The sequence below is a fragment of the Schistocerca americana genome, chromosome 9 (genome assembly GCF_021461395.2).
Source record: "Schistocerca americana isolate TAMUIC-IGC-003095 chromosome 9, iqSchAmer2.1, whole genome shotgun sequence".
NCBI lineage: Eukaryota > Metazoa > Arthropoda > Insecta > Orthoptera > Acrididae > Schistocerca > Schistocerca americana.
This window is the reverse complement of record NC_060127.1, coordinates 134546228-134573860: the sequence shown is the minus strand read 5'-3', so window position 1 is coordinate 134573860 and position 27633 is coordinate 134546228. Positions and strand designations below refer to the sequence as shown.

The 27633-nt window shown below is 40.9% G+C and overlaps 1 protein-coding gene across 2 annotated transcripts; it reads right to left on the bottom strand.

Annotated features, from left to right (window-relative positions):
• Positions 1–26510, bottom strand: LOC124551059 (NPC intracellular cholesterol transporter 2 homolog a-like). Of its 2 annotated transcripts, none has more exons than XM_047125934.1 (4): positions 26237–26510; positions 24701–24814; positions 3553–3728; positions 1–573 (listed from the first exon to the last, which is right to left on the bottom strand). In XM_047125934.1, exons 1-4 carry the CDS (start codon positions 26313–26315, stop codon positions 490–492), a joined length of 453 nt encoding a protein of 150 aa, XP_046981890.1. In that variant the 5' UTR covers positions 26316–26510; the 3' UTR covers positions 1–489. The 2 variants fall into 2 exon arrangements, with proteins under 2 accessions (XP_046981890.1, XP_046981891.1); XM_047125935.1 differs by lacking the exon at positions 26237–26510 and adding an exon at positions 26030–26201.
• Positions 26511–27633: the final 1123 nt, after the last annotated feature.

Below are 27633 nucleotides of genomic sequence, written 5' to 3'. Positions count from 1 at the left end.
TTTTGAGAAACATTACATTTATTCTCATTTACAAGAAAAATAGTTTTCTAAAATGTACACTTTAACATGTGGAATATCAATATTATAAAGTTTGTTTATACATGTACAGACAACAAGAAGTATCATCACTGACACAGTAAGAAATTTGATAAATCACAGACTTTCAGGCTAAAACATTTTATTTCCAAACTATATTAAGAGGAATTATACAAAAAATATATTATTCTGAATAAAATCATTGTATGCCCGATAAAATTCCAGTTCACTCCTCCTGTCACTGGGCAATTGTGGCATTAACTACAGCATGTTCCTATGAAAGATTTTAAGGGGGAAAAACAGGTTACCATCATCGTCGTCTCAACACATACGTCTGCTTGATGAAGGAGGGTAACTGGAATAATGATGACAGGTGTCCTAAAGAATTTATCTTCCATGTGAGCTTGGGCGAACATCACAGCCAAATTTTAGCCACTGTAACCACACGTAGCCTCACTTAATCCTACTGGGGATCAGGGCACAGCAAATTACTTTGCCATTACTGTCCTCAAGCTGCCATTTCACCTCAACAGACACCTGCAAAAATGATTTCACGAAGTGAACAAACCAGTAATAAGAACATGGTGTTGATGAAGTGGGGCAGCAAAACGCAACACATTTATCTGTATTGCCGCCCCCCCCTCCCCCCCCCCCTCCAAAAAAAGTAAGTACAAATAAAATAAAAAAACTCTGGGTTTCAAAAATTATGTAAATGGTGATAGTGTTAAATAGTGTTAACATGGACATACTATATCAAGATTTGTAATACCCTTTCTCAAATCTTACATGTGTGCTTAAAAACAACAAAGAATAAAATATCTCTTAGAATAAAACATTTCTTAAAATCAATCAATCAATCAATCCATCCATCCATCCATCCATCCCTCCCTCCAATTTTAGATAACGTAAACTGTCAGGCCCAAAACTTCATCATACTCAGTACAAGGGACTTAATGTACAGTAGACAAACATGGGTGGGTGATGTCATAAAGATGTGCCAGTCCCTCTCAAACACACTACAAACAGCATAGGTTAAAAATCAGCAAAATATTTTTAAGCTTTTCCACACTAGTCTCATCAGTTAAAATAGAGGGCAGGCTTTTTCCCCATCTTATAGATTATAAAATACTGTCTATTAATTATTTTTGAGAACATTTCTCATGGTGAATATTGGTAGTATTGATGAAACATGTGACCACATTCAAATCACATTACACCATGAAGGCAGGCAGTGAATGGAGCAGATACCATGGATCAACAAAAGTAAGTTGATGTTCGTGGATCCACAATATCTGCTCCATTCCTTGCCACCGCCTGCCATCATGGTGTAATATGCCTGAACATGAACACATTTTGATCAAAACCAGTTACCATTGCCTATAAACATTTTACTGGAGCCAAGACTGATTTTAATTCACTTTTAAAACACTCCATTACATTGTAGTATACAGGGTAAATAAGCAAAGTGAAGGGTCCTACTGCTGGAGTACATAAACCTCTGTTAAATGGCAATGCTCTATTCTGAATGATGATGGTGTTGCTGGTACAAGTTTGACACAGCCGAACAGTTTCTTTTACTGACCACTTCATATGGTCCCCCACCACCAGCCACTCCCAGAGTTGCACAACATTGACCTGACAGCAAGGTAACTAGCCGTAGGGGGATTGTTACATAGCAACTTCTGCACTCCCCTTTTGTTGATGTATCTGCACTCAGGTTTCTGCATCTACACGACTACTCTACAGTTCACCCTGAAGTGCCTGGCAGAGTGGCTGGTCATAAATGCCCTGTGACCAGCCTAATTCCATTATGGCAGACAACATTAAACATTTTTGAACATCGTCATCTGGCTGACTCATACATGTCATTATTTCAGTTAGGAATGTACAAATGTTTGGCAAAACTGGAGCACAGAACTAATTGCCAAGTCCTGGAAGTAACACATTCTGAAATGCCAAGAGTTACAAGAAATTAAAATCCAGTCAATATATCCAAAATTTGTGGGAATTAACACAACCTTTGAAAATGACAATTCAGTAAATTTCACTAAACAATACAAGCACATGGGGCAAAGTATCAGCCATCTCCTTAAAAGAGTACATTGATCAATTTGAAGCACTGTAGAGATTGCAGACCTGGTACAATGTAATAATGTGACTCTGCACTGCTGACATAAATCATAGCAGTGAAGCAGTATGTATGCATGTATGTACCAGCAAGCTGTATGGCACGAGTGCTGTAAGACAGGTCAACGTGAAGACGCGACAGAATGAACGCACGCACCACACCATGAAGGAAGTTGCCCAAATAGTTTGTGTATACCTGCCGACTGTTCAAGGAATGGTACACCATTCTCACCCGTGTAAGAACAGTGGCCAAGAAAAGATCCTAACTAACAGGGGCTGGAAACGAGTTCACACAGTCTCTATGACAATTAGTTTCAAATTCAACAAGAACGGCTGCTGACAGTGAATGCAAGTCCATCTCAACCAGTTTCCGAGCCAATATTGTGGAGGGAACTGCATGCAATAGACATCTGGAGTCTGGTACCTTGTGAAAATCCATTGTTAAGAGCAACCCGAAAAGCTGGACGTCTTCAGTGGGCACACAATACAGAAACTAGACTGTTACTGGTGGTGGGGGGAGGGCACAAGTAGTGTGTCTCTCAATTTACAAATTTCCCTCTTTTCAAATTATTCAATGCATCGCATGCACGGTGGCCCAGTGAGGTTTTCAATCTGTAATATGTGTGGTAAGAGTTTTTCAGGGCAGAGATGGTTCTGTGTAGCTTTGAGGGTGTTTTTCGTACTATCGGCTGGGACCACTCATTCAGGTTACTATGAACAGCTACCAGGATGTTTATTTGAACATCCTCTGTGACCACAAGTTGCCATTCCTTATATAAATTCATGTTGGGCATGCAGTGGACATTCCCATTTTCTGTACAAGGCAGCCATGTTCACAGGGCTGTATGCACACGTTCCTGACAAACACCCTAGCACCCTTTTACACCTCGACTGACCCACTAAACCACCTGATATTAGTCCCTTAGAAAATGCCCGAGATATTTGGAAGAGCAGGTGAAATCTAGTACTCAACGTTCCTGCAGTTCAGTAGTTCTACAGAATCTGATCATCAACGAGCGGTTTCAGCTGAATATGGCTCGCCTAAAGAAACTTGTGGACACTCTTTGTTGTCGATATAAGCCCATTATCAAGGTTAGAGATGGTGTTATACAAAACTAGTGTGATTCGTTTTTTTTTTTTTTTTTTTTTTTTTGTGGGAGAGTTACAAATATTGTCAAAACATTTTTGCAGCTATATTTACAAATTAAATTAGCACTAAGAGATAAAGATAGTCATATAAAAAGGTCATACTAGTAAAAACGTGGAAGGATTGTAAGCGTTCAACACGAAAACATTTGTGTTAACGTGCTTGAATGTATTCCCTTAAGTAACATATGACGCTACTTACAGACAAATTACCACTAACATACATACTATACTGTCACTGACCTGCGGGTACGTCCGCTTAATAGGCAGTTTCTCGAAATACGTGTAAGTACCTCCCTTATGTAGAGGACATGTTAAACCACAGTTCTGGCAAGCATCAGGATTTGGTATGTGGAATGGAATAGGGATTCCACCCAGTATTCCATGCACAATAGCCTTTACATCACTTGTGTCTTCAGCTGTGGAAAAAAATCAGTTACATATCAAGAAACAGTTTACTAAAGTACATGTAATGATGCTCTGAACTTTGATGACAACTATAGTTCAGAAGCTTGACAGTTAACTTTTAAAAATTGCTGTGAATTCACATACATACAGAAATTCTAATATCTTTTATTTTTACAGCTTCATTTTTAAGACTAGTCCATAACGAGGAACAAACAGGACACTGTTAATAGCTCTATCACTTCTGCAGAAGCTGACAGAAGCAATTCAATTATTTACATACTAGGGCAAACTTAACTTTTTATTTTCTTAATTTTATTCAACTAAACAGTGTTACACAAGACAGGAAAACACACACATAACTTATGCAAACACAACATAACATTAAAACTAGCAACAATGAAATAGTAGAATGGAAAAAGAACCACAAACAAGACTACTACTACTAGTAGTAGTAGTAGTAGTAGTACAGATTTTATAATCATCTCATATAATCTCACTGTGGATAATCATGAAAATGAATGTATTTGTGCAGTTTGTATTTGCACATATCTTTTTGTAGAGATACAATGTGTTTACAGTCCGGTCAATTTTATCTTACTTGTAGCCAGCCAGCCAGTCTACAAAAGCAAGCTATGAAACAGCAGTCAAAATTGCTTGAGTTAATAAACTTTTCAGCGATCATGAGTTCATTAAATGGTGCATTGTTGAGGCATCAGAACTTTTAATGCTACTGGAAGTAGCAAAGTTTTCCAAAATTAGTATTTTGTGACATACAATAACTCACTGCACAGCTTTATGGCAGCAGATGACTACAAACAGTTGATTGACAGTGCCAGCAAGCTCGCTGCATTCTTGATTGCTTTGGACATGTTGATCAGCATACTGGACATGGCACAACTTGTGATTTATGATTGCGGAGTCAACAGTAGTTTGTACGTGAAGGAAGAACTGCTAGATTTGGTGCCAATGAAAGACACAATTAGAGGGATTGACTTGCTGAAAGCTGTTAAAGAGACAATTCATGCCATTGATCTGAATTTGAATGTGTCGGTCTCAGTTACTAATGATGGAGCAGCAATACGAGGGACACAAAATGGGCCGGTAGCATTGTAGCACAAAAGACTACGACGATCAACAGATGGGTTGTATGGAGTTCATTGTTTTATTCATCAAAAAGCACTTTGTGCTAAATTTGCACGTATAGAAGATGTCATGAAACTAGTGGTCTGAACAGAAAGTTGTTCAAAGTTTTATCGGTTATTACATAGTCAGTTTCAACAGTTTTTGATGGAACTGCAGAAACAGTATGGAGACGTGATTTACTAAGTCGAGTGACACACATGGAATGATTTTTCGAGTTAAGACTTATGAAGGAAAAAGGAAAGCAGGAACCAATGCTAGAAGATCTGAGATGAAATGCAGATCTTGCATTTTTAATTGACTTGATTACACACTTGAACTCAATCAGTAAGACGCTGAATGGTGACAAGCAATTACCATATGATTTAATGGGAAAGGTGGATGCATTTAAAATGAAAATCACATTGTGGAATGGATGTCTACGGACTGACTGATTAAGAAGGTTTAAGGGACCAAACGATGAGGGCATCAGTCCTGCAATTTCGAAGTTACTCACAGAAGAAAGAGTGTCCGCTAAAAGTGGACAGATCCAGTCAGGGGAGTCAAATTATACAATAATGAAATTAAAACACACACACACACACTAAAAGGCACAAAACGTGAGATCAAACCTAAAAACTGGGAAAAAGGGTGGTCTTTCCATGGTTGTCATGGGGTCCTAGACATGCAGAGAGGTCCCAACTACAACCAACCTGCCCCTGCTCCAAGAGAAAAGTAAACCATTACATCTGGAATTAAAAACCACTTTCACGGAGAAAACATCTTTGAATCATCTGCTAATATTAAAATTAATAAATCAGAAAGACTATACTTAGCACAAAGGGCCGAAAGAAGGGGACATTCCACCAATGTGTGGGATACCGTCAGTCTGGCTCCACAACCACATTGTTGGGGTCGATCGTTGTGCAGGAGGAAACAATGGATGAGCCCGATATGACCAATGCTTAGATGGCATAAAGCAGTGGTCTCCTTCCGAGAGGAATGGAAGGAAGAGCACCAAACTGCAGTAGACTCCATGGTAGTGCAGAATTTATTAACATGAGCAGTGGCACACAAGATGTCATTCCGCTTTCGGGCAAAGAGACAGTTGATGTATATCCACACATCTGCAGCTAGAATCATGAAAGGAAATGGAGGGGTTACGTATCTGCTTCTCTAGCCAAACAGCCAGCCAGTTCATTCCCTCAGATGCCCACATGACTTGGGACCCAGAGAAGGACAACAGAACAGGTGGCATGGCCAAGGTCAGACAGAAGGTCATGCATAGCGAAGATCAAAGGGTGATGAGCATCAGTCGATAGCCTGCAGGCTGCTCATTGAGTCTGAACAAATTGAAACACTGCGGACGGAGGCCTGAGAAGCAAAATGGAGGGCCTTGTGAATGGCTAGAAGCTCTGCTGTGAACACATTACATGAACCCAGCAATAAATGGTGTTCTAACCCAGTAGGAGCGTATCCCACCTTATCGATTGTCTTAGAAGCATCAGTGTAGATGATGGTGGCACCCTTGAACTTTGCAAGGAAAGCACACACAAGGTGCCAGAAAGCCATAGGGCTGTGAGGGATTTTCAACGGGACTAGTGCGAAAGGCACCAATAGCCATATGCAGCACCCCACAATGGTGAACAAGGTCAAGTAGTTACAAAGTAGAAGGAGCCACTGAGCCATAAACCTGACTACCATAATCTGGTCTGGACAATAGCAGAGGACGGTAAAGATGGAGAAGAGTGGCACGATCTGCAACCCATGATGTGTGGGCCAGGAGATGGAGAGCATTAAGCTTCCGCATGCATGCAGTCTTTAGGTAACTAATGTGTGGCAGTCACGTCAGCTTTTTATTCAAAATAAGGCCCAAGAAATGGGACTGTGCTACAACATCGAGGAGCTGGTCGCCTAAATAAAGTTCTGGATCTGGGTGTACTGTGGGTCGATGACAAAAATGCATATCCTGTGTTTTGGAGGGAGAAAACTGGGAGCAACGAGAGGTGGCCCATGCAGAGGCACCTCGGAGCCAGTGCTCAGCAGATGCTACCGAGAGGGAGCTGCACCATATGCAAAAATCGTCAGTGTACAACACCGGGGTAACCAGAGACCCAACAGAGGTTTGAAGCCCACTGATGACTATGAGGAAGTGTGTGACAGGACAGAATCCTGTGGGATACCATTCCTCTGAATCCTAGGGGCACTGAGTGAAATGCCAACTTGAACCCTGAAGAGCCAGTGAGATAAAAATTCTCATATAAAAATCTGAATGGGGCCACAGAAGCCCCAGTCATGGAGGGTAACTAAAATGTGATGGTGCCAACAATGTCGTATGCCTTATGTTGGTCAAAACAGACTGCAACAAGATGCTGGCAGTTAGTGAAAGGCTGTTGGGTGGCCGTTTCCAATCTGAGTAGATGGTTAGTTGGAGATCGTCCTCCCCAGAAGCCACTCTGATACAGGGACAAAAAGTCCCGAGATTCGTGTATCCAACATAATCTAAACCATCCACTCTAGCAGTTTATTATGTACATTTGTCAAGTTAATCGAGCAGTAGCTGTCAAGAGACATTTGGTTCTTCCCAGGCTTAAGGACGAGGATAACTATACTGTCTTGCCATTGTGGCGGAAAAGCATCCGTGAGCCAAATGCAGCTGAAGACCCTGAGGAGATGTCGCCTCTGGGGAACGTCCAAGTGTTCCATCATTGGTTGTGGATGGAATCCAGGCCTGGGTCTATGTCTCATGAAGAGGTAAGAGCCTGCAAGAATTCCCATTCAGTGAAGGTGTGGGCTGAAACAGAGGGGGGGGGGGGGGGTCTGCTTTAACTCTGCATTTCTGCCAGAGAAAGGTAGTAGGACAGGAAGAGGATGCTGATGCTGTCACAAAGTGTGTCACGAGGTGTTCTGCAAGGACCAATAGATCACTGCAGAGAGCACCTTGGAGGTTAAGACCCTGGACAGTTGACTGTCATTGGCAACCCAGAAGGCTACGGAGCTTGAACCAAACCTGCAATGAAGAGGCATACGTCACCAGGGAGGAAATACAATGTTCCTTTCTACTCTGCTAAATATGGTACGGAGCCTTAGCATGGAGACGTTTAAGTGAAGAGGTCTATGAAGGGTGTTGTTTAAATCACTGCAGTGTCCGTCAGTGGTCCTGGACATCAACTGGTATATTCTTGGCCAAGAGGGGGACCTGTAGATAGGGGGACAGCAGTGCCAGCAGCATGAAGGACAGGACAAAGAAGACCACCCATTTCCCTAATCTCTCTGGTGTTAAAAAAAGTGTGTACAATTTGTTTTGGTGTTGGAAGAAATACAGGAACAGTTTTCCAAATCTTTTTCAGAACACTGTCAACCTTGCATCTGTTTTTCAGATGTTTTCAAACCAGTTTGTGATATTAGTTGAATGTGCACTTGTCCATCTGCAGCCAAAGGCATATCCTTTTTTAATCAACTTGTGTGTGTGACATTTGCACCAATATCAATTTTATTCTGGCTTCAGCAAAGCAAAAGCAATTAAATAATGATGAGAATTTTGTTTTGTTTTTGATTCATTTTGTTAAAAATTGTAGCCACGGCACAATCAGTAGAGAATTTTTTCTTTCACATGTAATTGTGATAATATTAGTCCATCCCTCAGAGCATGCTATAGAGACTATTTGTTTTTGCCTCTTTCTGTATCTCAGTTGAAACACTGTAAGAATTTTATAAGGAACAATGTGGCTTGCACAATATTACTGGTGCAATGCAGTTGCAAACTTTTTTTTTTTTCCTCTTTTCTTCCAGGTGTATGCTCTTGTGCCAACAGTCAGTAACAGTATAACACTTCTCTTCATGAGACATAGCTTAAGTTTTTCAAATTTTCTTATATAGCAAAACATGGTAGCAAGCTGTTCTGCTGTCTAAGTGGTACATTTACAGTTCACTCACTCAGACAACATATCAGAATGGTGGCACAAGTGTGCAAACAGAGTACAGACAGTGATCTGCATGCCAGGGCACCATCTGCATGCGGAGTTTCTGGCCGCTCCTGGTGTAGAAGAACCATGGCTCAAGTTAAAAGAATAGTTGGCCATGCACTTCACAGCTATGTACTGAGTAGAATAGTTCATGATGGGAGGTATACAGCCATTGTAAAAAATTTCTAAATCAGTGGTAGTGAGCCTGGTCCCCACTGCACATTAGTGGGTTTTACATCTTTCACAGTGGGCAATAGCAGATATAAAAATATTTTCATTAGTATTTCATAAAATTTTGATAAAGTAGTTAGTAGGTCATTATAATAATAATAATAATAATAATAATAATAATAATAATAATAATAATAATACGACTTAACTTGCTGTAGCTCCACCACATAAATTTTATAACACTAAAGTTACTTCTCTACATTAAAAATTGTCATTACTGTGGAACCGATGGGCAATTACACTATTTTTATTACTAACAACACTATTTTTATTACTAACAGAGAAGCGAAAGTGGGTAGTACATAAAAAAGGTTGATTACATGTGTTCTAAAGATGCAGACTACTGAATAGTATGTGCAAAAAGCGTAGGGTTATAGATAGAGTGGTGCAGAATGAAACACGTTTGGCTTTGAAGCCTCCAACAACTGCCACAGCAGAATACTATCTAAAGATTTCTCACAAAACCCAAAGAAATTCTGGACAAAGTCAGTGTCTAGACACTCATCGTAAGACAGGAACTAATTCCTGTTTTCAAACGTTCTTTCACAAAGAGTACTGACCCACTTTACTGGTAATTCCTGCATCACTGAAGTTATGGGTGAAACAAATGATAGTGTCAGTAGTGTTGAGAAACAGCTGCAAACACTGAAATTGAACAAAACTCTAGGACACACAGAAATCCATATCAAATTCTATGCTGAATTTGCAATCCAGTTGTTCCTCTATTAATTATAATATACTGTGGACGCACCTGTCTACAAGAAGGGTAGCAGACGTGACCCACAGAACTATTGTCAATATCCATTTGCTGTAGAGTCTTGAATCATCTGTATGATGAGTAGCAATCTATCCTACAGCTATGTTGTTGAAATTTGAGACTAAACTGAGGGTCTCTTGGTAGGGAGAATGCATGTTATCTTGGATGGAGAGTCCTGAGAGATGTAGATGTAATTTCAGATGTGCACAGGGAAGTGTGTGGGTATCCTTGCTGTTCATGTTGTATGTTAATGATCTTTGCAGGCTTGTGGAATTTTTGTAGATGGAGTTATCTGTAATAATGTCCTGCCAGAAAAAAGTTGCACAAATATTCAGTCAGATTTTGAATTGAAGCCAAGGTGGGCAATTCACTTTGAATATTCAGAAGCATAAAATTTTGCAGTTCACAAAACTAAAAATGTAGTGTCCTTTGACTACAATATCAACAGATTAGGACTGGATTCTGCCAACTCATACAAATACCTTTGTCTTTATGCAGATGTGAAATGGTACAATCACATAGGCTCAACTGTAGGTAAAGCTGGTGGCAGACTTTGGCTTATTGGTAGAAAACTAGGTACATGCCATCAGTCTACAGAGAAGTTTACTTACTCATGTAACCCAACCTAGACTACTGCTGAAGTAGTGGGACCCATACCAATAAGAGGAAGAGGGGATGTTGAAAATGTACAAAGAAGAGCAGCATAAATGGTCACAGATATGCAATACCTGCATTTCGACAGATGCCATCCCTTCCACATTAAAAATCCCCCCCACATAAAGCCTGGCCATCTGAGGAAAGCGTATCTGCAGTGACAAGAATTCCCTAACCTCATAAGCTAGAAGTCTTACAAAGGCCTTCACAGTCAGGCATAATCCCCCAGACCTAATCCACAAACAGATTTCCCTTGTTCCCTTGCCATACCACCCCCCCCCCCCCCCCCCCCCCCCACACACACACACACACACACACACACACACACACACACACACACACACACACACACACACACACACACACACACACACACACACACACAACACCCCCAAGAACCAGCTACAAAGGAGTACCCCTTTCGTCACACAGTACCACTCCAGAGTGGAACAATTGAACCAGATCCTTTGTCAGGGCTTCCATTAGCTATACTCATGCCCTGAAATCATGCTACCCATGATCCTTCCCATACCTACTGAAGTAGTGTTCCGTCACACAACTAACCTCCACAACATGCTGGTCAATCCCTATACCACTCCCAATCCAATCTCTTGCCACAGGGATCATATCCCCACAGAAGACCCAGCTGCAAGATGTGCCCACTACTTCTGCCACCGACACATTTATGGTCCAATTTACTACCCCTGATACCATCAGATGTTGTTACTATTAATTATTTTCATATTAATTAATACACTGAAGCGACTTTTATTAAAAAGTACATTCATCCCAATATAAATCTGTAAATGGAAAAAATGACTGCCTCAGTGATACATATGATAAGAGCACTTTCAATGAAGTATTAGATGCAAATAGAAATAAATGTATCAACAGCTCATACAATAAAAGAAATATCCAGATGCACTATGCTTTGATACAGAGTCAAAAATATTCAGAGTCCACATATTGGTTTTACCAGAACCAGAACAATAGTGAAAAAACAATGTGTTTCATGTGCAAGTCAAGAAATTTTTGTCTTAATAAAAAAAGAAACAGAATAATTAAAATGCTGTAAGTGACCAAGCCAAGCAAAGTAACAACAATGCTATTTACCATCCTACTTAAAGCAGATGGCAGTTGCCAGTGTGCGGGCTGGACTGCTCCCATCAGAAATACACAAATGGCAACTGAACTTGCATTGTCGGCTCCTACCGTGTTGTCACTTTCACTGTGTAAAGCATTGTGCCTGCCAATCCTCTAATAGGAAACTTTTACAAATGCAAAAAATTTATCTACGCCTGATGAAAGAAAGAATGAAGCACCCGGAATGGAAGGATAAAATGAAATGAAACTTCATGGGTTGACGGGATATGTGATGTTACTTCAGTGATTAGGAAATCGATTCAAATTTTTAAATAACTCAGCAGTAAGAGCTCACTTATCAATATGGCACTGCACTACCACCCTAGATGCATGCACCAATTTAGTTGGTAAGGCTGCCAAAGCAGATGCCTCCTATCTACGCCTAATGAAAGAAAGAATGAAGCACCCGGAAGGGAAGGATAAAATGAAATGAAACTTCATGGGTTGACAGGACATGTGATGTTACTTCAGTGATTAGGAAATCGATTCAAATTTTTAAATAACTCAGCAGTAAGAGCTCACTTATCAATATGGCATTGCACTACCACCCTAGATGCATGCACCAATTTAGTAGGTAAGGCTGCCAAAGCAGATGCCTCCTCTCCAGAGGCAAGTTGGCCTGCAACTGCTGGCACAGGGACGAGTTGATGTCCGAGCTGGTAACACACATGTTATGTCTAGGACAGGTCTTGGGACCTCGCTGGCTTGAGCGTACCTTACCATCAAACAGACAGTTCATACACAAGCATGGCATGTGTGGATGAGCTCTGACCTGCTGGAAAATAGCACCATGGCATTGTTTTATTTTTTTAACAGGCAGAAACAAGCAGGGTCACATGCGCCCATTTCAGAAACATAGAACATGACGACGAAAAAAGGAGTTAAAAATGACTACACGTTAAGCCCAATCGACAGAAGGGATGACAACTAAAAACAGGGACTTAGAGCAAGATAAATAAAATGCGCCATAAAGAAATGGAGGTCCTAACCTAAAGATTTTTTAAAAAGGGGGCAGGAAATGGCCAACCATTAAATGTTGAGGGCAATGAGCACAAAGTGGTGGGGGATCACCACTTAACAAATGGCAATAGCTAAAAAGACAGTGCCCAATACACAAAGTAGTTAAAATGATCTCCTCGCTGTGAGAGCGCCAAGAGGAGGTCATCCAAGCCGCTGGCAGAAGCTTAATAACCCCGAGATTTTTCCCATGAAGTGAGGAGTAGTGGTGATGCCAAAGTGACACCACCTGCTGACAGATAGCAACAGATATCATCGGAGGGAATGTAAGAACTAGCAGGCTGAGGTATGAGAACTGCACCCTTGGCAGCAGCATTAGCAGCCTCGTTTCCTGTCAGACTGACGTGGTCAGGAACTCACAAACATCACAGTGGCTCCATCAAGAGTGGGTAAGTGACAGCTTTCCTGGACCTGTTGCGCTACGGGATGGACAGCGTACGGCATACAGAAGCACTGAAGGGCACAGAGAGTCTGAGCAGGTGACAACTGAAAAGCCTGTATCTCCCAATGTACTGAGTGGCCTGATAGAGGGCAAAGAGCTCCGCTGTAAATACTGAACAGTGTTCCGGAAGGCAATATGGACAAACGTCAGTGCCAATGACCAAGGTACACCCAACACTATTGTCAGCCCGAGAACCATCAGCGTACTCAAAAGCACTATTGCGAAGTTTTGTGTGAAGGTCAAGAGACTTAGGGTGGCAGAGCGAGGCTGCAGTACTGCCCTTAGGAAACGAATGAAGGCAAAGGCGAACACAGGCCACCACATGATGCCAAGGTGCTGAAGGGTTCACACCCACTGGCAAAGCGGCATGTCGCATGAAGTTAAGCTGCCGCAGAAAAAGTCAAAATCGAACTCCAGGAGGTAACAGAAGAGGGACACACCTGATACTGGCAGTCAAACGAGTCATTGAAGGAGGAGGCGTAGGATGGGTGCCCAGGCAGGGCAGACGAACAGCATGCTGAGGAGAAACTCGCAGCAGTATGGCAGAAGTAGTTCGACAGCTTCTGCATACAGACTCTCAACCTGGCTAGGGTAAAAGGCACCAGTGGCCAAACGGATGCCACGATGGTGGATGGTATTGAGATGGCTTAAGAGGGATGGACATGCAGATGCATAAACAAAACACCCATAACATAGTTTCGAACAGACAAGGGACTGGTAGAAACAGAGGAGAGTGGTCCAGTCCGCTCCCCAGGTAGTATTGCAGAGGACAGGTAGGGCAGTGAGGGACTACGTACAGCAGTTGGCCAGGTAAGACAAGTACAACATGTGGGAGGATCAAGAAAGTTTCCTATTGAGCATGAGCCCTAGGAATTTCGTAGTTTCAAAAAATGGAATTTTCTGGTCGTAAGTACCATTAATGTCAATACTAAAATTAAGCCTACAAACCACAGAAAACACAAGGTCCGTCGACAAGTGCAGTAGCAGCAACACTCTTAACTGGTATGCGGTTCTTCTTGTCTTCAGCTGTTGTAGCGAACACGATGTTCTCGATGGTTTTATAAACTGTGTGTTTAGAACAGTTTTGTTCTATTAATAGACTTATAGCTTGAACTCGCTGACCTCCTGCAGCCGCGTCTGGCTTACGCAATTGTGGCGGCGCGCCAGCGAACTCGCACATCTAGAACACCCAGTGTACACATCCGGGATAACGTTCCGCTGGCACTGTGAAAATATTCTAAGTCCAAGCTACTGCATATAATATATAAGGGAGCGAGAGCCGCGCAGAGGCTCATTTGCGCTGCTGCTGCTGCGCAGGCAACTGCATTGAACGCCGCCACGATGCCTTACAGGAGAATGTCGCCGCCGTTCTAAACACACAGTTTATAAAACCATCGAGAACATCGAGTTCGCCACAACATCTGGAAACAAGAAGAACCGCATACCAGTTAAGAGTGTTGCTGCTACTGCACTGGTCGATGGACCTTGTGTTTTCTGCGGTTGTAGACTTAATTTTAGTATTGATCATGGTAATGGTTGGCTCACTGTAGCCATTGTACGTGGAGGTACAGGAGTTCCTAACATACCTGGACTTGAAAGTTTTGGAAGGAAACAACTGTGCTACCACAAATTCATACAACCCATTATGTTAGTGGAAAAGAGTAAACTACTGTTGATACTCTCCTAGTAAAGATGATCGAGAATGCTGAAAATGCCACTCCAGGAGACAAGTGCGTGGAGAACAGCAATAGATGGCAAAACCGTCAACAAAAAGGGAGCCAGAGATGTCCAGCAGGAGACAGGCCATAATACGGTTGATGGCGACAGCAAAGAGAATGATGCTCAGGAGGAAGCCCTGAGGCACACTGTTTTCCTGGATAAAGGTATCCAACAAGGCAGAACCCACACATACTTTTGAAAACTTGGTCTTTTAAAAATTCCTGAAGAAATCGGGGTATGTACTCATGGAAGCCCCACATGTAGAGAGTACGGAGGATAGCAGTCCTCCAGCAGGTGGTGTAGGCTTTCTCCAAATCAAAATACACAGCCAGAGTCTGTTATTTCTGCAGATAATCATTCATGCATGGGTTGACAAAGTCACAAGTTGGTCAACTGCGAAATCCACACTGTGCAGTGGTTAGTACATTGAGAGACTCGAGCCACCATACCAGCCGGGCATGAATTATACGTTCCATCACCTTGCAAACACAGCTGGTGAGAGAAATGGGGTGATAACTAAAAGGAATGTGTTTGTCCTTATTGGGCTTAGGTACGGGTGTGGCAGTGGCTTCACATCAGCATGTGATAAACGTGCCCTCTGCCCAGATGCAATTGTATGTATGAAGGAGAAAGTGTTTGCCCTCAAGAGAAAGGTTCTGCAACATCTGAATGTTAACATCGTCGAGCCTTGAGGCGGAGTATGGGGATGAAGTGAGAGCACGTTATAGGTCCCACATAGTAAAGACGCCACTGTAGCACTGTAAATTCTGAGAAGAGAAGGGTATCGCCCCAGCCTCCTCCACTCGTTTCCGATTGAGGAAACCCTAATAATACTGGGAGGAGCTCGAAATCTCCGCAAAATAGTGGCCCAATTGGAAATAGCAATAGGATCCATTATGACATTATGTGCTACAGCCACGCCAGAAATCGGGCGGATGGGCCTTGGTCCCAGAGAGCCGTCAGAAAAGGGAGTGCAATTGTTGAAAGGACTACTAAATGAAATCCAGCTAGCTTTTTTCCTATCTCATAGAACGTGACGGCACTGTGCATGAAAATGCTTATAACGAATGGAGCTTGCCATCCTAGAATGTTGGTTAAAATCGCAGAGAGAACATCTCTGCACAGGAACTGTACCACGGCATGCCTCAGTCCACCATGGGTCAAAATACAGAGCAGTAAAGAGGAAGTGTGAGGAATGGAACGTTCTGCGGCCGTAAGGATAATGTTTGAAAGATATTCTACCTGATCACCGTGAGTGGATGCTGTTCGTCAAAGGTCGCCAGAGATGAATGAAGATTCCAATTGGCCTTAGAAGGCTGCAATCTGGGTGTGCATGAAGGTGGGGTAGGACTCAGCAAATGGATAGCACATGGGAAATTATCGCTAGAATATGTGTCGGAGAGAATGGGCAAATCTAGACGATGAGCTAGCTGGGTAGTGCAGAAGGAGAGGTCCAAATGGAAATATGTGAGTGTGGTGTCTGAAAGGAATGTGGGTGCTTCCATGTTAAGGCAGATTAAGTTAAATGCACTGAGAAGGTCAGCCAAGACGAGAGCCCCAAAGGGGATGGTGTGCACTAAAGCCACCGAGCAGCAGAAATGGGCGAGGGAGTTGCCCAATAAGCTGGAGGAAGTCTGCCCTGGTGACACCGAACGACAGAGGGGTGTAAACGGTACAAAGGGAAAAGGTGAAGTGAGGAAGGAAAATGCGGACTGCAACAGCTTTAAGCCATGTAGTCAGGGAGATGGGTTTGACTATGATCATCATCTCAGAAGAGCAGCACGACCCCCCCCCCCCCCCCCCCACGAGATGGAGTGCCATCCCTGAGTAAAAAGGTTAAAGAGGGCCAGAAAGAAATGCAAGAGCTCAAAGCGGTTGTGAGGATACAATTTTGTTTCCTGGAGGCAGAGGCCAAGTGGACGTGAGGCATCAGAATTCTCCCTCTGTCAGTCGGCAGAGTCCAGGGCAGGAATTGATTGATTTCCTGGAGACTTACCGGTTGGCAGAGGAAGACTCAGATGTTTGTTGGGCAATTTGACAACCATGGCGCTGAATTTGAAGTTGCATGTCTGTGTGGCCTTTCCTTCATGGAGTGAGATGTAGCAAGAACAGTAATGCAAGTGCCGGATTGCAGAACACGGCGTTTTCAACTTGCGAGCGATCGTGTATGGCACTTTTCCTTCACCCGGATCTCTCTGACGGTCTGCCCATCGAGATACACGGACAATATCGGGCGGAGGCTGCACGGTCGCCTTTGCAATTGATACTGCGGGGAGAAGGAGGCAGATGATTGCCCTCATGAGCATCCTCATCTTCACCACAGGTTACATGTTTCGTCGGGTGTCAACAGGATATTCGAGTGTAGTTTTAACGATAACACTGGCAGCACATGGGAGTCAGAATGTAGAAACGGACTGTGATAGCTTTATAGCCTTCTTTGATGGAAGCATCACTCTCTCAAAAGTGAGAAAAAGAGTTTCATCACCCGATGGATGGCAGTGACACCCTAATCAGGGAGGTACATTTGGACTTTCGCCTTGGTCAAACCATCGAGCTGCCTAGTGTAAATAACACCACACAAAGAATTCAGTGTTTGATGGGCCTCGACATGAACAGGACATGACAGGGCCATCATTTGTATCAACACCTTTCTGAATAATATACGGATTTACCGTAGCAAAGAACTGACTGTCTTCCGTACGGAAAACCACGAAGAACCATGTTGCAGCTGGGAGGGTCTTTGAACCATGAGCTTCATTCCATTATTTAGTAGATGTTGGCTGTAAAGGTGATAATTGGCTCCTTGTGAGGAAATCTCCCACGATTGCCCGCATCTCCAATGGCGTGCTCCTTCCAACTGGGGGTACCCCCTCAGTGGGGTGCGCACCCACCTTAGGTGACTGTTCAAGCCTCAGGGTCATACCTCCCGAACATCTCACAGTGTCAAATTGGCAATTTGGGAAGGTAGAGCTAAGGCAATCACCCCTCCTTGGGCGTGGCCCGTACCAGGGGATACATTCGAACCCTACCTGTCGACTCAGGGCTGGGAATTACGGGTTAGCCAGTCACCTGTTATGGATCAAATGGGTGGGCTGGCCTTCAGGAGTGCACAGGGAGGAAGAAGAAAAAGGGGAACCTCAAACGAAGTGGATGAAGGATAGAAGGGGAATGAAGAAAGAAAAAAAGGAATGAAAAACAGTGGAGAGACTGTTCTGATGTCGACTACCGAAAATACAGAAATACACAAAATTCCCAAAAACATCCCAGGCATGTTCCTAGGAGGAGGAAAAAGAATAGCAAGAGGATAGACATGCAGCACGGAAGGGGAAAGGTGCTGCAAAGCCTGGGGCTTCATGGTAGCCAAAGCACGAACATGCCAGAGCGGCGAGCCCCCTAGGGGGACCACGGTGCTGTGGCACGAGAGTTTACAAATGAGGATACAGGATGCCCGTGACACACAGTTGTGCCATCAGTCTTCCCTCAATCACTACCAGCTGTGATCTGAAGTTGTATCTGAAGGCTCCCCACACCATGTCAGCAGGAATAACACCACAGCGCCTCTCGAAAACACTGGAAGAATGGTACCTCTCCCCATGTCGCCACCATACTCGCTAATGACAGTCATCCCAGGTAGAGCTGTGATTCGTTGCTGAACACAACATTGGCAATCCGATCACAGCACAGCTCCAAACGTAGCAATTTGTCTTGTGATGTTAATGGCAGTCTCCATGTGGGACGGTAATTACCTCATCTGCTGTTGACCAACTGTGTGGGATGACAATGAATGTTGAAGGGTTTCCATTACTTGTTCCCAGATGACAGGAATGGATGTGAAGGGGTTACAATGTGTGTGGTGCACAATAATAAGGCAATCCACCATTGTAGTGGTCAGAAGTGGTCAACTGGAAGCTTGATGAGAAGTATGTATGTCTTCACATTCCCCACACAGTCCACCGTCGGTCCACTGTCACCTCCAAATGCCACAAAAAATCTCTATATTGCATGACTACCAGCTGGTCAAATGGACACTCGCAATGAGACCCCCCTTTATATTGCATCAGATGCTGATAATGCTGTTGCATATGAATATGAATAATGTCTATGGGCTTCGCAGGGATCAATCAACATCAGATTCTGTTTATGAGTTTATATACCCCACCACGCCTGGAAGTAACACTTAGCATGAATAACATTAATGGCATAATCTATATCACTTCGGGCAGGGGGGTTACCTTCATAGTCGCTGATGTTATTGAATTTAGCATATGTTAAAATTCAGGAGTAAGTAAGAAACATGTATTTCTTTGTTTTCTCCCAAAAAATTCCTGCCCAGAGATACAGGCCCCTGAAGATGACACTGTGGACACAATTTCAAAGATGCAAATTTCAGAAACAGTTCTAGATATTTTGTTAGAGTTTTTTTTTTTTTATTTTTTTTTATTTGAAAGATAATAAATTGCTTTGCGATTACATTTGACATATTTGCCAAAGTTCTTTTACTATCACCTTTTGCTTTTTTTTCATTTATTTATTTCTTTTTTTTTTTGTAATTTACAGAAAAAACTTTTTTTTCCAAAAATGTCAATCCAGAAAACATTTTTCTGTTGTGATGTCTAAAGCTTTCCCAGCGTACTGATTGTTCCATAAAAACACGGGAGAACTGCAGGCAGTTCTCCCGTGTTTTTATGGAACAATTTTTCTGTTGATTAGTACCATATAGTACTACATTCTCTGTAAAGGAAACCTTACACTTTTAAGCTGGACAGGTTTTTAATTTAATTTTTTTTTTACTGTCAAGGGTAATGTATGTCTCCATTGAAGTTGTTCCTAACTAATTTCTTTGTTACAATGTTTATTTCTTAGTTACTTCTTTTCACTTTCATTGCTGCAGTTATTTCTTACAGGTTGTTGTAATTTCTTATCAGTTTCTTTCTTGTGGTTGTTCACTGCAGGTTTCTGTATTGTAGCTGTTCAGTGCTAGTTTGTTTACTGAAGAGGCTTCTAAGAAATCTGAGACCATCCAGTGAGTTCTGTGTTTTCATGAAGTGTGATATATAAGACAAACAAAAAAGACTTTGTTCAGTTTGGGAATAAATGTTCTCATTTGAAGACTGTTTCGAAGGGAAGATGTTTCCAGTGACGACTTTGTGTGTTCTAAATGTTTTGACAGAATAACGACAATGATAGTATCTGAACAAGGAGAAGCCTCACATGGTGCAGATGATGCAAATTTTGCATCAACAGAGGAAGAATGAAATATCCTGAATCAACTAAAGAGGTAGGTGTTAGTCCTGTTAAGAAACCGTGGTCAGTGAAGTGAAGTCATAAGCTCTATGCATCGAAAAGTGCAGAAAAGTTACTAAAGCTATGGATGAATACACTGCAGCAAAACCAGCCACACTCTTCAAAGTAGAAAGTCCATCTTCAGAAGTAAATGAACCAAAGCACTTTTGCACATCTTGCCAGGAATTTTTCACAAATATCATTTCAGCTGTTGAATATTGTGCACCCTACAGTGCAAGTTTTAACTATTATTCCAGAGACATTTTCAAAGAAAACAATTTTGAACCACGTTCCATCAGTATCAAAGTACATGGTAGACAAATCAAGAAATGTGAGGTCTGTAAAAGAAGTCTTTGAAAGACCAGATCCCTATTATGGTCATCCTGTAGAAGCAGCTCAAGTTCAAATAGTGCAGTCATTTTATCTGGAAGATAAATGGTACTGTTCTCGCCAGAGTGCCAACAAAAATGACACTGTAATTGCAACAGTTGAAGGTCAAAAAGTTGTGAAAGTGAAGAGGTACACGACTCGCAGTATTAAAGAAACTTTTGCAATTTATAAGAGCAACTATACAACTTCCCATACTGGAAGATCAAAATTTTACGCACTACGGACTAAGTGGGTAGTTCCACACTCACCTAGATATGTCTATGTGTGTACTGCATGAATTTTGAACTTTGTGTGGTAACTTTGAAGAACTTGCTGGAGCATGCGACATATGACACCTTGGTTTTGAGTGTGAAGTCACTAGTAGTCTGTGACGTAAAGCAAGAGACTTGTTTGTTTGTTTGAAGAATGTGGTGATTGACCTGGAAAGAGAGGACTGTCTTTATGGACACTTGGCCTGGAATACATAGCAGATAACTCTGCAGAAATTACATATGCGACGTGGGAGAAAAATAAACTAATTATGAAAACTGTTGCCTTTGACAATTTCATTGGTGAACTTGGCAAATGGTCATCGAAAGCAGTAACACACCAGCATCTAAAGAAAGTGCAACAACAACAACAACGACGCATTACAGAAGTGAAAGAGTGTGTACAGGCTGAAGAACTATGTTTAGTGCTTCACTGTGATTTCACTGAGAACTGGTCTGTAATTCTCCCACAAGAAGTACAAGGGTAGAGCAATGACCATGTTTCAATTTTTACACGAGCGACATATTTTCAAAACAAGACCAGAAGTGTTGCAGTCCTAAGTGATGACACAGGACATGACTCAGCACATCCTTTGCTACCAATGCGCAAAATTCTTCAACTGAAAACAGGGGCAGAGAAGTTCGTTACTTCTGATGGTGCTCCTAATCATTTTAAAAATTGTTACTAACTGTTTGAATTGAGTAAGTCGCTTGTGCCAACTGACTGGGTATACAGTGCTACCGGTCACGGGAATTGGCATTGTGATGTAGGAGGCCTGCTGAAGCACCATGCTACAAAACAATCTTTCCAGGCCAAATACAGCTGTGATTTAGAATACCGAGGATTTTATGAGAGTCACGAAATCTTGTACATTCACAGCACCTCATTCTTTGGTCCAAAGAGGAAATTGAAGAATTTCATGAGCAGAATGGTCCAAACAAACTACCCATGAAAGGAATTCAGAAGACACATTTTTGGACTCAAAGTGATGGGCGAACTAATATAGCACGCACTTTAAGGATACAGGGTACTTATAAATGGCGGAAAATTCGATATTTTTTATGACCTTTTTAAATTCTATAGTCTTCCTGATTACATTGATATATAAATTATATCGTTTCAAATGAAAAATTACCTTTATGGTCATGTATGCTACCATGCCCCTTTATTTCTGTTACAGAAACGAGTATTATTTCGAAAAGAACTGTGTTTCCAGTGATTACACTTGCGATACATTGAATATGTTAGTAACAGTGCAGGTTTCTAGTGTCTGTAAATGACTATCTCTGCTAGTATTTACTTTTCTTTCACTGAAGCAGTTTGTTCACATGTTACTGAATGTTTGTTGCCCAAGTGCTACACATATTTGTAGAACTACATATCTTTTAGTGTGCAATAAATACGAACTATGACACGCATCAAGAAATTCAATAAAAGGAAATTCCATGGTACTCAGTTCACGAACAAAGCATGCCACACTGTTTAAAGAAACCTATGTATCAGTTCTTCAGGGAAGAAACTCCTGCATGGCACACCTCTTGGCGATTCAAATTTTTGTGTTAACAATGACGGTGTTTGTAGTGGATTTCTTGTTGATGATGGGGGCATCTTATCTTCTTTGATAAAGGAAGTGGCAAAATGTAAACAATGTGATGGTGTACGCTGCCTGGAAATAACTGAACAACAAAGTAGCAGGAAGGGTCTAGCGCCAAAATTAGTTGTTCTGTGTAGATCCTGCAATAAATTTACCTCAAAAATGACTTCGAACATTGTGCATAATTCATATGATGTGAATTTGGAGTTAGTATATGAAATGCGTGCAACAGAAAAAGGAAAAAAGGCTGCTCAAATGTTTTGTGGTTTGATGGACCTTTCTCTTCCTCCCAGTAGGTTCAGGAAGTACATAAAAATACTTTTAGGTGCCTTGACAGTTATGTCTAAAGCGTCTATGAAACATGCAGTAGTAGAAACTGTAAATATTAGTGGAACCAGAGACATTGCTGTCGCAGTTGATGGGACATGGCAATGTCGAGGATATCGTTCCTTGAATGGTGTTCAAGTGCTACTTCTCTGGAGAATGGAAAAGTTGTTGATGTTGAGTGCCTGTCTAAGTACTGCCACATCTGCCATGGTAACACTGAAGGATGTATTGAACATCAGTGTTCTAAGAATTATGATGTCTACAGTGGAGGTATGGAGTGTGATGGAGCTCTAGAAATATTTCAGAGGTTGGTGCCTGTTTATAACGTTAGATATACGAAGTACCTAGGCGATGGAGACTCGAAAGCTTTCAACAAAATTAATGAGTTCAGTGTTTATGGTGATACCATGGTAACAAAACTGGAGTGTTGTGGACATGTGCAAAAGAGAATGGATGCTAGATTGAGGACGCTACGAACAGAAATGAAAGGAAAGTTGCTATCCGATGGAAAATCTCTGTCTGGCCGAGGCAGACTGACAGAAACTGAAATACATCTTCTTCAGATTTATTATGGACTGGCTATTAGATGGACTGCACCTCTGAATGATGTTACAGCGATGGGAAAATCTGTATGGGCCACATACTTTCATAAGTTGTCCACAGATGACCACCACGTTCACAACTTTGCCCTAAAGGAGCAGATTCTTGGTGCGGTTACCAAAAAGCAAAAGAAAGTGGTCAAATGTACCATCATAATCATTCTCTTTCTGAGTCTGTTATGAATGAGATAAAACCAATTTTTAGAGACCTGAGTCATCCTGTTTTGCTTAGTAAACGTCTTCATGGGGGCACTCAAGAGTACAAATGAAACTTTCACCATTGTATATAGGAAGGATTACCCAAGAATGTTTTTGTAGGACTACATACATTAAAAGTTGGTGTACTAGACACAGTGATATGATTCAGTGATGGAGTGATAGGAAGGTTGGAAGTCCTGAGAAATTTAGGCATAAAATGTGGCTGTAATTTGGAAGATCAGTTGCTTGCGTGTGACAGACAATGGGTGCATGAAAATGAAAGATTCGCTCTTCAAGTTACCAAAGAAGCAAGATGTGCTAAAAGGAATGCCAAGAGGCAGCTTGAATATGAAGAAATGCTGCAGGATGAAGACTGCGCTTCAGGAATGTTCCGAGGCACAGTTTAATTGGACTCATAACTTAATTCACAATTTCCCCCAAGTTGTACTTTTAAGAATTCAGGTACAAATATTTCCTAAAGTTTATAAAGCATTGCTCTAATTTTATTCTGTGACTTTCAACAGTCCATACTTATGTAGTAGACCTAAGCTACATTGCAGAATCAACTAAATTATAGAAAAAAATAACATTTTTATTAGGAAAAAAAATTATAAAAATTAAAATGTAAGATGTTTAGAAAGTGTGCTGCATTACCTGATATCAACAAAAAAATCTGTAAAACATATACATTGTAAACAGTGCCTGAAAGAAATAGGTGTTTATTTTTACATAATATTGAGCCGCAAAATTACCCTGTATCCTTAACGAGAAACAATGAAGAAATTTCATTCATTCGGTCAACACCTCAGAAACAGCAGGATAATATTCAGATTCACAGCCTCAGGAGGAGGATGTTTGTGACGTGTGTGTATGACTGTGACTGGTGGATTGCAGAGATTATAGACACTAGTTATGAGTTAAACGAAACTGTAGTGAACATGATGCTATGACATGGACCAGCTGCTGGATATAGGTTTCCAGCTGAAGGACAGCAAGAACACCATCAGTGCTCACTTCCTGTTCACAATGTTTTGAAGATTGTAAGTGCTCCGTTCCTATTGGTTCAACAGGAAGGCATCACTCTATATCAAAGTAAGATACTGTGGCTAATTTCAGTACACAACAAAGTGCACAGAAGTTGTAAAAATCGAAACCTTTAAGCCTTTGGACCTTTCATATACATTCTGGATAAAAAAAAAAAAAAAAAAAAAAAAAAAAAAAAAAAAAAAAAAAAAAAAAAAAAAAAAAAAAAACCCTCCACAATTTGACATCACAGAATTCAAGGCCCCTACTTACAAACAGAAAATGATATTGTGATGCCAACATTGGTTCCACGTTTCAGGTCACATTCAGCGGCAGAAGCTGCACACCCAGACACTGTCACATTGACACAGCTTCCTACGTCCGAATCTGTAACAGCAACAAACATGGCAATCCTACTACATAAAATGTAGCAAAAAACACACGCATGTAACTTATTTTAAGATGTTAAGATACAAGCAACATTTCTAGCATTTGTAGGCTTAGAGAAAGCTTTTGACAATGTTGACTGGAATACTCTCTTTCAAATTCTGAAGGTGGCAGGGGTAAAATACAGGGAGCTAAAGGCTATTTACAATTTGTACAGAAAGCAAATGGCAGTTATAAGAGTCGAGGGGCACGAAATGGAAGCAGTGATTGGGAAGGGAATGAGACAGGGTTGTAGCCTCTCCCCAATGTTATTCAATCTGTATATTGAGCAAGCAGTGAAGTAAACGAAAGAAAAATTCAGAGTAGGTATTAAAATCCATGGAAAAGAAATAAAAACTTTGAGGTTCGTCGATGACATTGTAATTCTGTCAGAGACAGCAAAGGACTTGGAAGAGCAGTTGAACGGAATGGATAGTGTCTTCAAAAGAGGATATAAGATGAACACCAACAAAAGCAAAACGAGGATAATGGAATGTAGGCAAATTAAGTTAATGAAATCAGCTTCCTTAAAATCTCTGACAACTATACATTACCATCACTAAAAAGCAAGGCTGTCACAGTGTTCTGTATTTGTGCTCAACATGTTTATGTCCTACACAAAAGGATGTGGTAAAGTAAATACCAGCTCATTCCTCATTATTTCCACTGGTCTTAAGTTTCATTACACGAAAAAATTCTTAGTAGAAAAAGAAAACAGTGACCTAAAGTAAATGTAATTTTATCATCTTAGTCAGCTTCAAGATACACCCACAGAGCTACACATATTTGTTACACCATAAAATGCACTCTCACTATGGGTTCATTTGAAGTAAACTTTTCGGGACGATTGACCACAGCATCATGGTTACCTGCAACGTCCCATATTTAAAAATGGATGAAATACATTAAAAGTTAACTAATTCGATTTTTAAGATCAGTAAACTTGTACAGTACATTTCTTTTCATAACTTACGATTATAACAAACATCAGAAAACAAACAAAGCATCTACTGCGAAAGAGAAGAACAAGTTTAAAATTGTACATGTAACATCCTTAAGATTTTCAAACAGGTATATTTAGTCTGTATATGACAAATGTATAGCAAACAATTTAGTCACACACTGCTGGTGTGTGTCAACACCTGCAAAAACGTGAAAGCGAATCAAACAATATACCTTGGCTGAACGGCATGTCACCAATGATGCATTGAAGCACCAAGCATTGAATAATAAGATATTCGAGAAAGAATATTAGTTTAAACTCAGTATTACTGGTGCTTCAAATTCAGTAGGGATGAGAATCTTCATAGCGAACTTCTGAGCTTCTACATGGAAAAAGCCATACACCTTACGCTGTACGATTTTAATTTGAAGAGCACTCACCACAAAACTGGACGTTTGCTGCAACAGATGATAAGCAAAAAGCTAAAGAGAACAGCAAACAACACGTTAGAGTTTTCATGTTCGAACTAGTTTTCCACTCTTCTGAGAGTCTGGGTGAATACTAAATGCTATCGGCAAGTGACTGTGAGTGGCTTCAGTCACTTGGGGAGGAATGACACATTCGTAGATAAAGAAAATTTGCTGTACTTTACACACTTGTTGGACTCATAATTTAAATATATGCGTCACGTGCTGATCTATCACATTTGTGTACTGTGCCTGCAGGGCAGGAAACCTAGGCGTTACAAAACTTTTTTTGTGTATCGTCGGAAGACCAATAAATGTATTTAGAAACCAAAAGGAGGGTTTCTAATGACACAAAAATTTCATTTATTTCGCTAAAGTACTGTAAACTCTTCGCTTATTTAGTAACAGATAACTGAAACTTCAGCTTTTCGTCGTCGTAAGTTCGTTCGTTTTATTTGTGATTAGCGCGCTGTTTAAAAGTTCGAACTATGAGTTACGAAAGCTGAGTTTTAAGTTTTGGGGATCTCTTAACAAAAATATAGTAAGTTGTCTCAAAATTACAGTCAGCATGTAAATTGTTATCGAATGTACATTTAATAACCCTTCTGAACATCATTACGCAAAGTTTATCTTTCGAGTTGCTTATCGGTAGCCTACACAATTAACTCAAATCTATAACGCTATCACGGTAACACTGAACTGTACAGTTCTGTCACCTGAAAGACTTTTGAAAAACATTTTCTGTACCGTCAATCTCTGGTGTAGTATGAGTGAAAATTTCTGGTAGTGCTTTTATTTCCATTCTATCATGTCATATGACATAATATTTTGTGGTAACCAGCCTTTAGCCAAAAAATATTTCCTGCACAGAAGAGAGCGCTGAGAAATATGAGCGGTATTCATCCAAGATATTCTTGCAGAAATCTGTTCCGTAAGTTGCAAATATTAACTGACACCTCTCAATACACAGTTTCTTTGATGATTTTTGTTACTAATAACCAGCCTCTTTTTAAAACTAACAGTTAATGTTATGATCATGGTACTACTTCAAAAAGGTGTTCATTATTCTGCCACATTTTTTTAACTTTCTTCCTTCAGATATTAAAGTTCACATGAATGTCTTACCTAATTTTAAAAGTAAATTAAGAGAATACCTAATGGAAAATTCCTTCTACTCTTATGATGAGTACCTGCAGATAATACAATGATTGTTTTTTTGTAAATTGTAACGTCAATGGTATTTATATTCTCAAAACTTTGTTTTAGTGTGTTTTGCTATAACTCATCTTTAACTGTCTAAGTTGGACAATGTACTATATTTTCTTGTTTCTTTGATTTGATTTTAACTGTCAAGCATACTCATCTTTCTA

Excerpts from the sequence above, each read along its gene's own strand:
- LOC124551059 (XM_047125934.1), bottom strand. The coding sequence starts at position 26,315 with ATGAAAACTCTAACGTGTTGTTTGCTGTTCTCTTTAGCTTTTTGCTTA. Across the intron at positions 3,729-24,700 it reads CACAATATCATTTTCTGTTT|CTGAAGACACAAGTGATGTA; the intron begins GTAAGTAGGGGC and ends TTTTTTCCACAG. Across the intron at positions 574-3,552 it reads TTAAGCGGACGTACCCGCAG|GTGTCTGTTGAGGTGAAATG; the intron begins GTCAGTGACAGT and ends TCATTTTTGCAG.